The 17162-nt window shown below is 54.8% G+C and overlaps 4 protein-coding genes across 5 annotated transcripts; 2 read left to right on the forward strand and 2 right to left on the reverse strand.

Annotated features, from left to right (window-relative positions):
- Positions 1-115: 115 nt before the first annotated feature.
- PV09_03557 (uncharacterized protein) lies at positions 116-1392 on the forward strand. Its single transcript, XM_016356772.1, has 2 exons — positions 116-683; positions 752-1392. Exons 1-2 carry the CDS (start codon positions 653-655, stop codon positions 1039-1041), a joined length of 321 nt encoding a protein of 106 aa, XP_016215565.1. The 5' UTR covers positions 116-652; the 3' UTR covers positions 1042-1392.
- A 4050-nt stretch (positions 1393-5442) lies between these two features.
- Positions 5443-8722, forward strand: PV09_03558. 2 transcript variants are annotated; one of them, XM_016356774.1, is made up of 5 exons: positions 5443-6545; positions 6604-6690; positions 6754-6906; positions 6964-7973; positions 8092-8722. In XM_016356774.1, the coding sequence occupies exons 1-5, from the start codon at positions 6074-6076 to the stop codon at positions 8113-8115; spliced, it is 1746 nt and encodes a 581-aa protein (XP_016215567.1). In that variant the 5' UTR covers positions 5443-6073; the 3' UTR covers positions 8116-8722. The 2 variants fall into 2 exon arrangements, with proteins under 2 accessions (XP_016215567.1, XP_016215566.1); XM_016356773.1 differs by having other exon boundaries at positions 6604-6906.
- Positions 8723-11614: 2892 nt separating this feature from the next.
- On the reverse strand, positions 11615-14832 carry PV09_03559 (uncharacterized protein). The gene is made up of 3 exons (XM_016356775.1): positions 14271-14832; positions 12815-14206; positions 11615-12762 (listed from the first exon to the last, which is right to left on the reverse strand). Exons 1-3 carry the CDS (start codon positions 14516-14518, stop codon positions 11874-11876), a joined length of 2529 nt encoding a protein of 842 aa, XP_016215568.1. The 5' UTR covers positions 14519-14832; the 3' UTR covers positions 11615-11873.
- Positions 14833-15331: 499 nt separating this feature from the next.
- Positions 15332-16457, reverse strand: PV09_03560 (uncharacterized protein). The gene is made up of 4 exons (XM_016356776.1): positions 16269-16457; positions 16150-16187; positions 15942-16088; positions 15332-15879 (listed from the first exon to the last, which is right to left on the reverse strand). The coding sequence occupies exons 1-4, from the start codon at positions 16325-16327 to the stop codon at positions 15776-15778; spliced, it is 348 nt and encodes a 115-aa protein (XP_016215569.1). The 5' UTR covers positions 16328-16457; the 3' UTR covers positions 15332-15775.
- Positions 16458-17162: the final 705 nt, after the last annotated feature.

A 17162-nucleotide genomic window follows, 5' to 3' on the forward strand; every position in this document is an offset into this window, starting at 1 on the left:
ATGGGCACTTTGCATGCGGACGACCAAGGCAATGGTCTCGTTCTTGTTCGGCACTATGCACCATCTGCGAGTGCGAGATTGAAGGCAGTGCGCGTGCATGGCTCCCCTAGTAGTGCTCATAAATGCATTGAAATCCTCCGACGGCGCCACAGTCTTTCTCTACAAGTACGTGTCGGTTGCCTCCCCTTTTTTTTCTCTTTTCGATCCCTTTTCTTTCTACTTCCTTCGGCTCAACCTCTGTCCAGAAATTTGCTCTGGGAGGGACAAAAGAGGGGAGAGTAAAAAGGTGCTCCCGATATTCACTCGACGCAGACGGTCCTTGGCTCTGCAAACGACTTTGACAGGTTCACCCGCGTCCCATCGTGCCGGTTGGAACTCGCATTCGGATCCACTACTGCGCTTCTCGCATACGGCACGCATCTATAGTACAGCTATTAAGACCAACTGCATCACTTTCAACGTGTACCGTTGCCGCCAGGCTCAGAAGCTTGAACTTTTCTTTGGCAAGACGCTCGTTCATCCTTGCCTCTGCTCTTGACACGTCATTTTTTCGAACCTCATTAGATCCTGCGATCGCGTTGGGAACTTTGCTGTTCCTGATCCTACGGCCTTGCACCAGTACAGGGTTACCCCCACAGAGAAGTGTCTCATCATGATGGGATTTCTGTCCAAACTGCAAGCGAGTAGGTGGAACGGACACGCAGCGCCGATCGTGAGGGCGACTGGCTAAACAATTTCATTTTCTCTGCAGGGAAAGAGCTCAACCGCTTGGAGGATCGTTACGTCAGGAGGAACAACCGCAACGCGTGGAAGTCGGACTTCGAGTATGTCAACGGCGAATACGTGTTTAAGAACAGGCAGCAAGTCGACCCACCCGCGTCCCGCACGGCGCAGAAGCAAGCAAATCCCAACCCGCGCTTCTCAACTGCCCGGCCGCCGACGGACTCGTCGTATGGCAGCGAAGCGAGCAAGCCGTCCAGCGCCGCCAGCTCCTCGTCCAAACCCAGCAAACGATTTTCTACAAGTTTTGTCTGGCGGTAGTGCGGTTTGACGAGGAGCACTCATCGTGTCCAGCATCTAGCCTCGTGCTCGAGGCATGTACTATATCGAAGTCGAGCCCGCCACAGCCCGCGCTTCGAGACCGGTTCCGTGGCTTGAAAGCCTGAGCCTTCCCAGATCGTCCGGCACTTCGTCCCGTCTGCTCCCACGGCTGATCGCGCTCGTCCACGGGGGAGGGCTTCGCAGTGGCCCGATCATAAGGATCCAGGACGGCTGTGTATTGGACGGACTAAATAACTGGTCGGCCTGCCACAGTGCAACATGCACACTATAGTAGAAACGATAACGTGCGGACTAGAGAAGGAAAAACGAGTCATGATCTATAGTTTTAATTGCAACCAATCAACGAATTTCTATTGCAAGTTGATATTAGCTTTTGTCGGGCGTGACAGAGAGATCGCACACCGATTCTCTCACATGCCATCCCACGGTCCGTCGATAGCTGTGTAGCAAAGTCTTTGCCTCGAGCAAAGAAAACCAACATCGCGTGACTTCCTTTTTCCCCAGTCCCCCCTCCTTCGTGAAAGTATTGTCCTGTCCTTTTCGGCGAGCAGCAAAATTCGTATTGCAACGCTGAATCGCGCCGCATGCCCCTCGATTCTTTCTTCCCGGCGGAGGGTGGAGGGAAGCGCTAAGACAGAACAAACAGAAATGACTTGCATGCATCGTCGTTAGATACGTCTCCAGCTGCGGACGGTCTCCCAGCCTTATGCCTGCTCCGGTTACAGCTCGCCAATCGTGCTGAGGGCAGGCTTTACCGTTCAGCGTAAAACTTGCCGACGATCTGCACCCAACGCGGGCGTCCCACTTTGTGATCAGGTGGGGCAACCTCTCTTATTTTTTGTGCCTCTTGGAGTCGACGACACAAGCAGAAGCTTTCGATCTGAGTCGTGGGAAAGCGGGAGCGATTCTTGAAGCCTTTGCCGATCGCGGATTGGGGAAGGAAGGGGGGGGGATGCGAGGCTGCAAAGAGGTAAAAGAAGCTACCAAACGGGCGGTGCCTTTGGGCTCCCAAAGACACTGTTGTTTTTTCTTTTCTTTTTCTTTCTGCTTTGCAGCTCTCTTGGGGAGCGCGGGACGTTTTGGCACAGGCTAAAGCTCAAAAAAAAAAGCACGTCAACTGCACATCATGCGTGTGTTCTTCACCTTTTCATAGCACGTCTCCACAGCGCGGCCCAGCGTGCCCAGGGAAATTATGGGCGAAAGATGCTGGACACGCTTCATGCTGACGAAAAGGCCGCCAAAGGAGAAAGGTTAGGAAAAAAAAAAAAGAAAAAGAAAAGAAAAGAGAAAGGAGATCACCCCGTAATACCCTGGGAGTCTCAGGTTATAGATTGGTTATTTTCGTTTCTTTCGATTTGGTCATCATTCTTTCTGGATCTGCGGGCCGGCACAAGCCGTCCTGCGCGCTCCCCAGCGCCATGACGACGTGCTACTTCCCTCCCTGCATCTTCCCGTACGAGATATCCGATCTGAAAGAAAGAGGTTTGAAGCCGTTCCCCGAAGTCCTATGCTTCGTAGATCAACGGAGTGGCTTTTTCTTTTTCTTTTTCTTTTTCTTTCTTTTCTTCCCCTTTTAACGCAACTCCCGTTTTTCGACGAGGCGAGGCGAGGCGAGGCAAGAGAGGTCCACAGGTGTTTGTATGGTCGTCAACATCGGGGGGAGCATGAGATAGCGGGTCGAGCCCAGATTGCGCAGCGCGATGCTACCTTGCTCGAGCTCTCCCCGAGGGAAAAGAAAGGAGAATCTGAAAGGGATCTGTCCGGCTTTTGGGCTGCTCTGCTAACCCCACTCGGCGACGTACCAGGCCCCAAGTCTAGGGCAGGCCATTTCAATTCCACCTGTGACGGGATGTGGTTACTCGGGGAGGGGGCCGCGCGAAAATACCACTGCAGACCGTTGAAAAAGCAGGTTTCTCACCGATCGAGACCTCGACGCGGAACGGTGGGCTGCAGTTTTCGTGGTCGCACCGACAGGCAACGCTCGACGTTGTTTTGTGATAGCGTAATTCACGGGGCGGTAGTAGCAAGACAAAGTGGCAGGCGGCGTACTAACGACGGCCAGGCTACTCTTTCACACCCTCCTAAGCCCGTCCAAGGCCAGGAAAGGACACTTGATTTGGGAGCCGCGTGATTGAGTTGAACCCCCTGCTCGTAACCTTCTGTCTCGTGTATCGTGCACGTAATCCACTGGGTTCCTACCATTCTCCGAGGAGGCGAGGCAGAAATGCATCCAGGATGCGATGGGAAGCGCTTTTTCTTTTCACGAAGTAGAAGAAAAAAAAATTTTTTTTTTTGCTTCGCTCTTTCTGGCCCACAGCGCGAGAGCCAATAGGCAGGTCTTGTTCGTCGATTGGGCATGCGATTCGCCCACGCAATTCGTCGAGTCTCCTGCCCAACACCTTGGACGGGGGCTCAGCAGATCTTCGACAGATGCGGGCGATGCATCACCACATCCAAAGCGGGCATGGTGCGGGCTAAGTTAGTGTTTCTGACGGATTGGTCGCCGAGCTGCGCACACTGTTGACGAGCTCCGTCCGTGAAGAGCAATTGCCCTCAGGTACACGCGATCTTCACGAGATCGACTAGTATACGCACTGCCAGCTATCCTTAGCATGTGCTTTGGGGCGGCGTCTCACGGCGCTTTGTGATCGATGCTCTACCTGGTTATTTGCTCGTCGAGCAATACGCCTGTCTTACTTACGGCAAGGTTCGAATCTCCGGTCCACACAAAAGCGGTTGAAAAGTGCTTTGCATTGGTTCGAGGCGGCGGGTGTTCCGGTATTCTACATCATCATCTTCCTCGTCGTCATTGATCCAGCCGGGGCTGTGGCAGGCACGGTTCTCCTGTTTCCATGTCTGCATAGCCGTGGGCTCTTGCAGACGCATGAAAAGAAATGTCCCAAGAGTACAGGTTCGCTGTCCGCACCAGCGTCCAGGCTGGTCGAGGCTGTTTCCCCCTCCCCCATTCACGAAGATTTCAAGCCCATTTCCCCACAGTTCATCGCGACGTGAGACCCCCCCGAACCGAAAAAGGACGCACAGACATGGCGTATTTTTGGACGTGATGCCCTCTTCGTGCTTGCTCAGGCGATTGTTCAGCAAGCAGCCGTGTGCGTCAAGCACCCCTCCAAAGCACACAGGCGCGCACGCAGGCCTCGCGTCGTGAGCTATTTCGTTTTGGAAAGCAGAGCAGTACGAGGTCGACGGCGACTGGGCGTGCCCTCCCATCCCCTTCCCCCCTTCCTCCCGAACGGGTTGTATTATTGGCTTTCGTTATCCCTCTCTACCTAGCCCTGGTCGAGGTCGCTGTGGCGCACGCGCGTTGCAAAAAGGGTTCTGGCTCGCTGCCCGCTGATTGTTCATCACTTCAGCACGACTTCCGCTCTTGGTTCATCACAGGCATGGAAAGGAATCAGGAAGAGCGTAAAAAAAGTCTGTTAAGCGAGTCATCGCCGCCACCCCTTGCGACATGTGTTGTCGTCTCTGGCAAAATCCGTATCCGACACCTCCAAAATCGTGCTCGCTACTGAAAACAGGCGCAACGTCGAGAGCTGAAGCAGCCCTCGAGGCGGCTGATCCACACTCCAATACCCCGTTTTATTTGGGGGCAGAGCTTGATCTCGTTGGTCGGCAGCCCTCCATGTACAGCGAGGGAACGATGGAGCGCAGGTGCTGAAGGGTACGAGGGCGGGCGTGAGTCGCGGTGAGGACGGGCGTGTAGTTTTTTAAGTGCGACGAGAGCAGGTATCGGCAGGTACCACGCCGTGCCGACTACGAACGGGACGCGCGCATCTCCAAGGTTCTCGTCAGCGAGGCGGCAGGACGGGTGCAAGCTAGAAGCGTATGGGGAGAGGGGTTTTTTGTAGGCTGCGAGGTGCGCAAGCGCGAGCATCTGCGCCGTCGAGGCAGCGGCATCAGCAGCAGCAGCAGCAGCAGCAGCAGCGACGGGCACTCGCGTCACGCTGTTCGTGGACGCTACGCAGGCGTGCCAGTGCAGACGGCGTGTCGCGCCGTCGTCTTCCGTTTTCTCACGACCAGCAGGCCGTGGACGAGCCAACCTGATTTGTGGCCAGCACCGACCCAGAGGCCCGGCACGCTAGCGCCGCCGACTGGGGTAATTCCTGCGTGTGCTCAGGCTGCGGCAGCAAATCGCACCCGCCCAACGCCTGCGCAATCCTGCATGTCGCCCGCGTCCCCTCTTCATTCCCTTATCGTCTTCCCACGTATGAACCTCCCGGCCTCTCGTCCTCCAGCGCTCGAGGAGAAACTTGTGTGAAATCCCTCGCCTCGCATCGGCCACCCCCCTCCCCCAGACCCAGACGGCGCCCTCGCACAAGCACGTCCGCAGGCCATCTCCGACTCGTCTCGTTTGCGTCGTCTGTCTTTCGCTCGCTCGCCTTTGTCTGACCTTTCCTGCCTATCTGACCTGCTTCCCTGGCCCCCCTCCCCCAGACGCCCTTTTTCGACCGTGATCCTCGTACTTCCCGCGGCTGCGACAGGCGTGCACGAACCCGTAGCAACGGGCCCGCCTTGCATGCGAAATCAGCGAGACCCCCCGGCCCCGTTCGTGAGTTCTAGGCGAACGTAATATATCCATGCCCAACCCCATCTGCCAAAGTTAAGACACTCCACAGCCGCACGACCAGTGTTGGCCGGCCGTGTAGGCGAGCCCAGCAAAGAGCACCCTTTCGGCTGATACTTCCCTCTCCCGCTACCACCTCCCCGCCGCACCGCACAGCCCGTTTCCCTTATTTATCTTTTGATTATTCTTCTTTCTCAACCACGGCCCGCCGCTCTGTGCCGTGGCGGACAAGCCTAGTTCCCGTTTGTCTCAGCGGGTAATTCTGGGGCCGCTGAAGATCACCCCTCTTCGTCCTATCTAACGAGCTCGTCCTCCCCCCCGCCGCCGCCATCGCAGCGTGTTTGCTTCGCCTCCCAAAACCAACGCCTCAGGACAAGCTCGCCTGGAGATGAACTGAATGTATCGTCGCCGCCGCCGTCGCCGTCCTCGATGATCCCAAGGCCGAATCTACAGCAGACGGGCCCTCAGATGGCGCCTTTTTTCGGTCCCGACCTTCCGCCGGGCATGCTTAGCTTGAGCACGTCGCCGAGCTCGACGGCGTCGTCAGGCGATTCGCCCAACACGAGCACGACGCTGACCTTCCAGGTCGCATTCACGCGGGAGAGCCCAATGTCGTTGGGAGATGCCGATGTCGTCCCCAAGATCGAGGAGCTCGACGAGGACGCCTCGCTAGGAACCAAAATCGAAAGCCCGCCGGAAGACCAGCGAAGTCGAGAAGAGCAGGACGCAGACACCACACAGACGCCGAACGGCACCATCACACGGCGACCTCGTGGCAGGCCGAGAAAGCACCCGAAAACACCGCCCTCGGCGACCACCAAGGCGCCAAAGGGCCGGAGCAAGACGGGCTGTCTGACGTGTCGGAGACGGAAGAAGAAGTGCGACGAGACAAAGCCAGCTTGTCAGTGTTGAAGAGCAGATTTGCAGCCGTCATTGCTTGTCGTTCTAACATCCGTCAGGTCTGCACTGCCAGAAGAACAATGTGCACTGCGAAGGCTATCCGCCAAAGGACTATTGGCAAAGCGGGAAGCAGCGGGCACTAAAAGGTAAGCGTACCATGCGAGACTGCAAAAACTCGCCCGTCGAAGCTCACACAGACACACGCGCAGACCGCAGAGTTAGCCTGAGTCGACCCCCGCGCGAGCTGCCCATGATGGTCCAAGGGCTTGAGAACGACGTGGACTGGTTCTTCTTCGACCACTTCAACATGCAACTGTCGCGCGTGCTGAGTCTCTTCACAGACAAGAACAACCCCTTCAAAGGTAATCTCTCTTCCCGTCGCCCCTTTTTTTTTGGTCGTCGTTTCTCATGTGTAGCAGAGCTGCTCTTGCCGATGGCCACAACGCATCCGGGCTTGATGCACTCCATCCTCTGCCTTTCCGGAGCACACCTCGTGGCTCGTGAGCCCAGCGCGCGCTTTGAGGACAGACAGGCACACCACTTCAACCGTGCGCTGCAACACTTGCGTACCAACGTCTCGAAGCCTCCACAGGTTGAAGGCGGGGAGGCCGTGGTGATCGATGATCCTACTGTCGCCCAGGTCCTCGTGCTCTGTCTTCGGTCGATATGCGCAGGCGAAACAAACGGGGAGTATCGACCCCACCTCGACATGGCGAAGCACCTCGTTAAAACACAACCGTCGCGAAATCCAGAATTCCGAGCGTTCTTGCTCGAATTCTTCATCTACCACGACGTTTCGAATTCTATCACCGCCCTGGATCGTCCGTCGATACTGATGAACGAAGAATTTAGCCTGCCCGATTTCGTGCAGCCAGATGCAGGCATGTTCCTCGGAGTTGCCGACCGTCTGTTTGTATCCCTCTCGAAGACGAGAGTGCTGCGCGACCGGGTGCGTGCGCGCCGGGAACAAGGCATCAAACCAGTCGTCGACTACATGATCCTAAAGGACGCCCAAGCCATCGATCAAAGCCTACGCGAGTGGGACTCTCACCAGCCAGAAGGAAGTCCGAAACGGATCATGGCCTACCTCTATCGCCAATGCGCCTGGCTTTATCTGCATCGAACCATCATGCCACCCGTGCCGAACCCGCAAATCCACGACGCCGTCGAGGAGGGCTTGCATTTCTTGCGCAACTTGCCCCCCGACTCATCAAGCATGAGCGTTCTTCTCATGCCGCTCTATCTTCTTGGGCTCTGCGCCTTTGCCGAAGAGCAGCGGCCGGACATCCTGAAGGCGTTCGACGATCTCCAGAGCTACAGCAACCTTGGCAACATAAAGCACGCGCGGAGACTGATTCACAAGATGTGGGAATTGATGGACGCCGGCGACGAGGGCGCCTGGGACTTTGAAAAGGTTCAGAAGCAGATGGTACGTGAACTCTAATTTTTCTTTTTTCCTTTTTTTCTTTTCCTTTTCCCCCCTTCAAGTTTGAAAAACCCGTCGTTTCGTGGCCCACCAAAGGCTAACATATATCTATCTACAACAGGGTTTGGACTTTCTCGTGACATAACTTTCTTGGTGCGCGCTTATTTTTTTCTTTTACTACCTGCGAATGTGCAAGCCGGAATCAGGATAGTCTCGAGAGCATGTTTATACCCCCATTCGAGGTCCGGAATCTTATTGTTGTAAGATGCATTATTGGTGGCTTTGGGACATTTGTAATATTCTGCGCCCATATATTCATTCTGGAGAACGGGACGGCTAGGTGGAACTTTTTGGGAGTCTACGGCTCTTTGGGGGAAAAAAACAAGGACGCCCCGGCGTGCCACCTGTCACGTCTCTTTTCTTCTCCTTCTTGAGACGACCATGTACGATTTGAATAGCAAGAGCTTCTCAGACTTTTGTGTGTTGGTAGGGAGAGGTCTGCCGCGGTCTGATCCTCTTTGTGGTTGTGCGCATTGCACCAGTGGATCATGCGAGCTTACGGTTTCAGGCGACTCGGTATGCCTGGAGAGTAACGAATACATCTGTTGACACGCACGCGCCACAGAACAATAGTTCCTTCAATCACGACAGTCATGCACACAACTTTCCAACGTACAAGTGCCGAAGCTGCGCCTAGTCGTACGATTACCCCTTTTCAGCGTCCGGCAGTTAACTGATCGGCCTTTTTTTTTCGTGACACGCGTTCAAAAGCTGGACGTCAAACTCGATCTGAGAGTCGCCCAGTGTACCGGACAGTCCAGGGTACGTCAGGGTACAGGGTTTACGGTCCGAGTATCCGTCCTGCGAAACGATATTTTTTTTTCGAGATTTACAGCGATGCTGCTTGGTGGTCAGGTTCCAGCAAAAGGGCATCAGTGCCCAAGCTCAAATCGGCGTAATGGAGGCAGATTGGGGCGCGTCAAATGACTCGCAAACGGGTGTCATCGTTGCCGCACGATGGTAGCTGCAGGTACCGACACAGCGGTGCACAGCGGCCAGGTACGTACCCCATTCCGGCGCGCACTCGGCAGCCAGAGGACGGCCTGTGTAAGGATCGACTCGGTGGCGCGTCCATACGTGGGATGCGTGGGGGTTCGTTTGTAGCGAAGTCCCAGACCTCTTCTGTGCCCTGCATCTCGAGATGGCCTTACATTGACGATAATGGCCCGCAGCCAAGGGAAGTTTTTCTCTGCTGTTTGTCTCGGTGCGTCGCGTCGCGTCGAGTCGAGTCGAGTCGAGTGTCACGGGCGCGTGTGCACGCAACCTGTGCGGACGCCCTCACTCATGTCTGACTGGCAATCTGAACGCTGATCACGAGCCTGGGCTTTCTACGTAGGCGAGCGAGTCGAGCTCAGGGTTCGACTGCACTGCCGAGATTCGTAGGAGAAACTGTTTCCGCACCGTCTGTCGACGTTGGATCGCAGCCTTGATGGGACCGACGCACCGTGAGGTCCAGTCTCGCCACGAGATAGGGAAGATAAAACGAAGAAAATTGCAGACCGGATCGTTTCGGTATCCTTTCACGGTTAGGGTTGCTGGCGGTTTCCGGCTCTCTGACGAGGTCTCTGACGAGAGAGACATGGTGTTAGTCGCTAGACCTACCCGGTGCCACAACGGCACAGTCGTACAGAGTAACCGTCGCGAAAGCAGGGCCTGCTCCTGGAAAAGAACGAAAACACAGTGATGGGATTCCAGACCGGCACTGATTCGAAATGTCGAGAGGCCCTGCTGAGTGCTGACATCATCCGATGCCCGGATATCCACACGTGGATCTGAATCGGGAGAGAGGACCGAGATGTGGCCAGCATGGGTGAAGAGACGAATAGGTGAGACAACACGTCAGGTGACGCGCTCGAGGTCCCAACCGCGCAACCTCCATCCTCCGTGAGGCTCATATATCTTCTGCACGGTCGTTGCAGCACCACCTACTGCTGCGGGCTGTGCGCGCGACGTCGAACAGGACGGATCTCCGCTTACTGTCAACGTTCCTGAATCAACAGCTTGTGCCTGTGCATCCGGCTTTGACGCAGCCTTTTTCCGACGCTTTTGTCGCTTGCAATCAGGCGGGAAGCCCTTATGGTCTGATGGTGTCCAAGCCGGCTGTCCAAACGACATCTGATCAACACGCTCTGGGGCTCTTCTGGGAACAGGGACCGCAAAGAGTGTCGACTCAGGGCGTCCCCGCCAACCCCATCGCCGGCGTTTTCGCTGCTAATGAGCAGACACGTACGGAGGCACCGCCACTTCAGTTTCATGAACGTGTGTATGGGTGGGTGTTGCTCGGTTGGCAACGAGCAAATCAACCCGCCAAGTACCACTGAGCGTTCGACCGCCACTGTGTCCCAGCACGTTGGAGGGCGAAACTCGATCGTCGTTCGGAATATCCGCCCAATTTTGTGATTGGCCCGCCACGACAATTTGTTCTGTCCCAGGCTCATGAATTATTGCCATTGACAAACACTACATGTCGAGGTCGCCGAACTTTTTCCTACCCTGGCGTTTCGGGCGGCCCTTTGCTGTTCTGAGCAGTCGTTTTGCATGGACAGGGTTGATGCAACCTATATCTTTCTAGAACAAGCAGAACATCTTTTCATTGAACAGCTCTGCGGCCATCGAAGTAAAAAAAAAAAAAAAAAAAAAAAAAACCTTTACCTCGCCTATCCACCTCGGGACTGCTAGCGTGGCAATTCTCACACATCATGGCTTGATGACCTTGCACGTTCATCTTTCCCATGCGGATGGCGTCCGCTTCCAGCCACAACTTCGACAATCAACCTATGCCGCGTCAGAGTAAACCGAATCTAAGCCTTCTCATGGACGGGAGCTCTTGTTCCACTCCTGGGGCTCTACTCAACTCGTCGTTCTGGCCAAGGTCTCGCGCACAAGCATGAAGATGAGCTCATGGTTGTTGAGAAGCGAAACACCGTCCAATCTCGCGCGCGCCTCCGCGGCGTAGATAACTCTCCATGGGCCACAAAGAGTGATCTGACCAGAACAAGGAGGAGTAAGACTGACCTGGGCTCGGCCTGAACTGAACAATTTCTCTTTTTCTCCCCTCTTCTTCGCGAGATACACTGTGTTTCAGCATTCCTCGTCTCGACAGCTCCAGCTCCGGCACACGAAGATTGTCAACGCAGTGTCGTGGGCCAAAGGGCGTTGTCGGCGTGGAACACCATGCCCACGCGCGTGCGTCTGTGTGTGCAAACGCCTCTTTTGTTTTTGGAGCCTCGGCGGGATCGATTCTCTGAAGGACGAGGCGAGCGCGAGGCACATGGGACGACGCCAACCCCTTCGTGGCAGCTTCGCCACGGCAGTTCGAGCGTAGGCTAGAGGTCCTGAACCGAACCCACGGCCATCTCGCATGCCATGGCGACGAGACGCTGTGAAATTCGGGAGCCCTGGGTTGTACGTTGAACACCCTGCGGACGAGGAGGGAGACAAAAAGATTCATTTCCTGGAGCGAGAGCAACGGGGCAAACAGAAGAAAAGAAGAGCGGGGAGGCAGAAACGAGCACGAACTGGACGGATGAAAACGAGAACCGCAGAGTTGAAAGTCTACGACGAAGAGCTCGTGAGCTGGGAGAAAAAGGTCGTAACCATGCATATAATGCACAACGAAAAGGGAAAAAAGAAGGAAAATTTTTGCTAGAGACGCCCACTCATTTGTCCAAACCGTTTCGCCACGCTATGCAATCCTCCCTCACCAGAGAGAGGTGTAAAAGAAAAGTGGTTACCCGGTGAGAGTCGGACGGACCCGTTGTGAGGGCCGCAGACGGGGCGAATAAAAGACTAGATGCTAAAATGCGGGTAGGAGAGGACGACTCTATGCGAGCGTTTGAATTCTCACGACTCGACGTCCTCCTCGTCATCGCTCGCGCTGGCCATGGCTTCCTCCATCATCTTCGCAAAGTCATCGTCGTCTTCTTCGTCAATGTCGCCGCCATCTTCATCCTCCTCTCCCTCTCCTTCTCCCTGCCCTTCTACCTCTTCTTCCATGTCGTCTTCGGCCCCGTTCGCCACGCCGTTCCCCTCCTCTGGGCCGGTCGTCTCTGGACTCGGCAGACCGGACGACTCCGATGCGACGGTGACGTTGGTCAGCCCCGTCGTTCGCTCCGAGGCCTTCTTCCTCCGTTTTTGAAGCGCAGATCCGTTGACGCCCCCTGACGCACTGCCGTCGGCATCCTCGCCTTCCCGTTCTCCGTCCACCGAGCTGGGTGTTCTCTTTCGTTTCCTCGTCTGCGTTTCGCTTCTGCTGCTGCTGATGCTGGCGTTGCTGGCGTCTGACTCAGAACCTTCGTCGAACTCAGATTCATCGTCGCTGCCCATGAATTCCTTCAGCTCGTCGTTCGCTTCTTTCCAGTCCATCTCTCCCTTCTCAAACGTTGGCGACAATGGTTCCCCTTCTTGGTCGTCTGGCAAGTCGCTGATTTCTTCGCCGTCTTCGGAGGGGGTGAGGATCACTCCCTCCTCGAACTCGTCGAACGGAAGAGAGTCGTGGTGCCCTGCATCTCGGTCAAACTCAATGGTGTGCGGGCCTTCGTCGACATGTTCCCAGCGCGAGAAACACTCGTAGAGCCAGCTAACGGACACTATCTGGATTCGTGGGTGCTGCGTGGCTTGTCGAACTTTGCTTGTCCGTCGGTCTTTGTGTGCGATCACGTGGGTTGTGGACTTGGTAAGGTGGGTGTTGATGCGAGCTCCAAAGCTCTGCGCCCACATGCCCAAGTCAGACCTTGAGAAAGGGTTAGCAATGACGAAGAGGCAAGTTGGCTGATTCTACTTACTTCTTATGATCGATGCCCTGTGGAATGACGCCCGTGAAGCAGATGACAACGCCCTGAAGCACTTGCCTTTTCATGGCAGGCATAATCACCTTGACATCAGGGACAAGCTCCAGGTCGTCGACAACCGGCGCTTTCTTGGGACTAGTCTTGTCCCCCCGAAGCTCTGCGACTCTGCCTGCGGCCATTCTTCTCTTTCTTGCGTCGAACTCTTCGAAGAATGCTCGGTGTACGTCTTCAAGATGTTTTTGCAAGTACTGCAGCTCGTCATCGTCGTCTCTTAAAAGGTTGTGTCTATGCCTTTGCGAGTGCTCTGATGACGTTTCGCTTCCATCGCCATTGACGTCTTCGGCTTCATCGAGCTGGTCTAATGCTTCTTGCCTTCTTAGGAGCGGTCTGTCTTCTAGCTGCGTTGCAATAAGCTCTTCTTGAGCTTCTGTCTGCGCAGTGAAATCAGCATCTGTACCGGACCCTGCCATGGCAACAATCTGCGCCCCTAGGTCCGAATCTTCATCGTCCGGTGCCATGTCACCGTTGTCCGCTGATTGTGTGTCGAGCACCCGCTCCTTTCCTTTATCTGCGAGGTTGCCTGCGGCGGGTGCACCCCCATTGGTTGCAACGGTGCGTCCAACCTTCGGTTTTGGCACTGCACCTTGTGTTTTCGGCAAGAAGCTCGAGTTGATGTCTCCAATGCCAACGAAAAAGTCATACGGCGACACCTTGACGAGATTTGCATTCCAGTGCCAAACATCTCCACGATCGTCGATGATGACAACCATGTCCGTCGTAACAGGGAACAGGCGGTGCAGGTTCTTCGCCGTCATGCTGCCGCTCTCGTCTCTGCTGAGAATTCTATCTCCAAAGATCTTGTGCTGAGGATCCACAATCTTCGCAATGTTCTGTGCATACGCACGGGTTCCCATGGTGTAGATATGCAGCTCATACTTTTTCGCGATAGCCTGCAGAAACTGGTCTAATCCTGGCCGCAGCTTAATGTAGTACCAGCATCCGCGCATGCCTGGTCCGTCGTCCAGGAGTTGGAATGCCTTGACATCCTTGACCGCGTCATAGTTTGGATTATCCGGATCCTTCTGCCACTCGGCAACGGTTGGGTCAACGGTGGCGTGGATGATGGTCTGGTCCAGATCTACTACCAGGGACAGTTTTCTGCTCTCCAGCAGCCGGCGCGTCAACTCCTCACTCCGCGTGTTGGCAACGCGCTCGCTCACTTTGAGGGCGGTGTTGTTGTGCGAAGTGGCGACAGTCGCTCGCGACGCATTAGGTCTGCTTGTGAGGTAGTTGTCCAGCTGGGTGACGTCCACTCCGCAGATAACGCAGAGATTGCCAAACAGTTCCTCGTGTGAACATGGCTCTTCGATTTCGACTATTCGGATGCTAGGAAAAGAAACGGTCAGCCACGGGATTGTGTACGGAGAGTTGTTAACAGGCGCAAACTTACCCGGGACGGGTGAGCACATCGCCGACTTTAATGAACCATTGTCGCACAGTGCCTGATGTTTCTGATTTGAATTCTTCCGGGAAGGTTTTGAGAACCTCATGTTCGTCGCCATACTTGTCGCCCTCGATGACTGGGCTCTTGTATGTGTATTTGAACAGCGCATCAAATAACGATACCTCCGCCCCGGGCTGGACCAAGAGCTTCGAGACGGTGATCGGATAATGCTGCGATGTGGTGCAAATAATCATCACGGACTTGACATGCTCGGTTGTCCGGGAGCAATTGGTATGCGCATTCGGCTGACGGTGGAAACGCGCTTGACGGTGACGAGGGCGCGGCGCGACGGCATCAATGGGTTGACTCGGAGCTGTGGGTGCGCGAGGCGAGGCTACGGCGATTGTGAAGCACGAGTCACTGGCGTTGTGGCGTGGGTGGTTGCGAGGGCAGATGGTGTGAGTACGGTCACGGCTGTTGACGAAATACTCGCGGGCAGTTTTGGCGCAAGCTTGCTGGGCCTTCTGTACTCTAAGCAAGCCAGGGGGGTTGTGGTTTTGGGCACGCGCAGCGGGGCTGAACGAATCCGCGACTGCGAGCGAGCTCAGTTCCTTTTGTAGTTGTCTCTTGCGGCCTTAAGGCAGAAAGGCGGCAAACGCTAATCCTCAACCTGCACACTCCCCTTCCCACCACCCGCTGGGAGACGGAAGTGCGATGGCTGCTTTGCTCTCTGTCTTGGTCTCGGGTTGCTCGCCGCCCCCGCTTCATCTGCGGCAGCTCCTCTGTGCTGCAAGGAGGAGACAATGCCCTTCGCAGTCCTGCTTGCGCTTCTTCCGACAGCAGCTGCCTGTGGAACTCGGCGTTGCGCTTTCGGTGCCCGCAGCGGCTCGCATGCATGGGTGCTGGCCTTTCCTGCAGATGCAGCCTTGTAGTCGCGTGATGACAAGTGCGACTTTGGCCGTCCAAAGGCAGAGGACGTGGCCGAGGACGATACGTAGCATAACACGACTGCTGCAATCGGGCAAGCTATATGTACGGAACGCAATTTGAGGCAACATCACAGCCAATTTGCTTATTCAGAAAGAACTGTCTTCATTTGGAATGCCTGTGATAAGAGGACCAATAGCCGTACGGGCATAAACACCTTCCCAAGTCAGGTAGGCATCGCTGCCCGGTGAAATGAGAGAGACAGAGATCAAACGCCCCAATCCGATTGTCGTATCACATCACGTCTTGCCCGTCGCCATAGCCGACGAGAGCCTTGTAAATAACTTGTTGCCTTTCAACACGCTGAGCTGGCCCGTCTTCAATTTAGGCGGCCTCGGGACCAGTGCCGAGGGCGCCTCTTCAATCAACTGAAACGTGACGACCTTCTTCTCGGCCGACGAACGTCGACGCGTGGAAGAACTGCTGTTACTGTCGCTGCTGTTGCTGCTAGTTCTACTACTGATGCTGCTTGAAGCCCGCAATCCAACAGACCTCACCTCTGTTGGGGATTGCAGGCTTCGTCCTTATTCGATGCCATGTTTCTGCTTGAGAGCTTCTAGGTTGGCCTTGCGCTGCTCAAGCTCTTCCGCTGTCGACTTGACCATCTTTTCTGGCTGGTGATATAATACTGCAGGACGCAGATTAGCGGGAGGTAATGAACAGCGACGCTGAAGAGGGGCCGGCACGTACCAACAAGGTAACGACCCTGGAAGTTGAAGCCGTTCAGCTTATCGCATGCCTGTTTTGCATCCGACACGTCCTCATACACCACGAACGCGGTGCCCTTGGTGTTGCTTGAGATGCCCTGGCGGATCTGACGGATGGGTCCGAACTTGCCTAAACGCGCGGTCAGCGACCCCAAACATACGAAGTCATCGCATCGCGCTTCAACACTTACTGAAGAGGTCGAAGAGGTCCTCCGCCGAGATAGAGTAGCTGAGGCGTCGTTAACGATTGCAGCCGAACATAGGGCAGCCGGAGGATTGATGCCCATTGAGATAAGGCTCCAATACCCACCTTAGGTTCTTCACGAAAAGCGCTCGGTTCTGTTCAGGCGCAAGTTTGCTTCTGTTCATAACTCGGCGACGAGTGGCGTGTTCTGAATCGTGTTCAACGGGCTGGTTGCGAGAGGCTGTTAAGCGCAGTTATGGACAGTGTCCGACGTGTGATGAGTGTGGAACTCGTCTGGGCAGTGTAAGCGATCGTAGAGAGCGAAAGTCGGGAGTCGGCAAGCACGTTTACTCTTGGCGGCTGCCTGAGGCATTCTTGCCTTTGCCACGTATTAGACATGACGCCCAAGACTAAAGTCAAACGTGGTAGCGTAGGACAAAGTTAACTCCAATGATTTACGTTATGACGATATGCTGATGATGCGAATGAGCACGGTTCGTTGGAACCACTGGTTTTTATTGATGTGGGCGAATCTAGGACACTATTCAGAACACGTCCCCGCCCGTTCTCGGGAACGCAATGTCGTGCTATAGGTTTCTATTTTGCTGCCGTTTCAACGTTATCGCATGCCAGTATTTCACCACCATATATGGGCCAATTGAAAAGAGGATGTTATACATCACAAGGTGCTTTTCTGTCCTCGACAAACGCTCCTCCTCCTCCCTGTACTCATACAAAAGGCAGCAGAGCACAGCATGTATGAGACGTAGAAGCTTAAACTCAAGGATTATGTTTTCGACATTGCAGTGATATGTGCAGTCTACGAGTGACAAAGAGAAACCTTTCAAATCTTATGAATTGTCTTACCGAAGTTTTACCAAGGGAACAAATATATTGTTCAATAAAACCGCAACGGCTAAATCGGTCATGGTTTTTTTTATTTCTTTTGTCTTCCAAATAACTTTCTTGATGCCTCTTGGTTGTATCATTGATTTCTCACTATTTTAATAAAAAGATATT

The sequence above is a fragment of the Verruconis gallopava genome (assembly GCF_000836295.1).
Source record: "Verruconis gallopava strain CBS 43764 unplaced genomic scaffold supercont1.9, whole genome shotgun sequence".
In the NCBI taxonomy this organism is placed as follows: Eukaryota; Fungi; Ascomycota; class Dothideomycetes; order Venturiales; family Sympoventuriaceae; genus Verruconis; species Verruconis gallopava.

What these genes read in the sequence shown, in the direction of transcription:
- PV09_03558 (XM_016356773.1), top strand. Translation starts at nt 6,074, where the DNA reads ATGATCCCAAGGCCGAATCTACAGCAGACGGGCCCTCAGATGGCGCCT. An exon ending in CGACGAGACAAAGCCAGCTT is followed by an intron (nt 6,546 to 6,603) that starts GTCAGTGTTGAA and finishes AACATCCGTCAG; the next exon opens with GTCTGCACTGCCAGAAGAAC. An exon ending in CAAGAACAACCCCTTCAAAG is followed by an intron (nt 6,907 to 6,963) that starts GTAATCTCTCTT and finishes CATGTGTAGCAG; the next exon opens with AGCTGCTCTTGCCGATGGCC.
- PV09_03560 (XM_016356776.1), bottom strand. Translation starts at nt 16,327, where the DNA reads ATGAACAGAAGCAAACTTGCGCCTGAACAGAACCGAGCGCTTTTCGTG. An exon ending in GGACCTCTTCGACCTCTTCA is followed by an intron (nt 16,089 to 16,149) that starts GTAAGTGTTGAA and finishes CCGCGCGTTTAG; the next exon opens with GCAAGTTCGGACCCATCCGT. An exon ending in CCAGGGTCGTTACCTTGTTG is followed by an intron (nt 15,880 to 15,941) that starts GTACGTGCCGGC and finishes TGCGTCCTGCAG; the next exon opens with TATTATATCACCAGCCAGAA.
- PV09_03557 (XM_016356772.1), top strand. Translation starts at nt 653, where the DNA reads ATGATGGGATTTCTGTCCAAACTGCAAGCGA. An exon ending in TCTGTCCAAACTGCAAGCGA is followed by an intron (nt 684 to 751) that starts GTAGGTGGAACG and finishes TTTTCTCTGCAG; the next exon opens with GGAAAGAGCTCAACCGCTTG.
- PV09_03559 (XM_016356775.1), bottom strand. Translation starts at nt 14,518, where the DNA reads ATGATTATTTGCACCACATCGCAGCATTATCCGATCACCGTCTCGAAG. An exon ending in GATGTGCTCACCCGTCCCGG is followed by an intron (nt 14,207 to 14,270) that starts GTAAGTTTGCGC and finishes TTCTTTTCCTAG; the next exon opens with CATCCGAATAGTCGAAATCG. An exon ending in CAGGGCATCGATCATAAGAA is followed by an intron (nt 12,763 to 12,814) that starts GTAAGTAGAATC and finishes CCCTTTCTCAAG; the next exon opens with GTCTGACTTGGGCATGTGGG.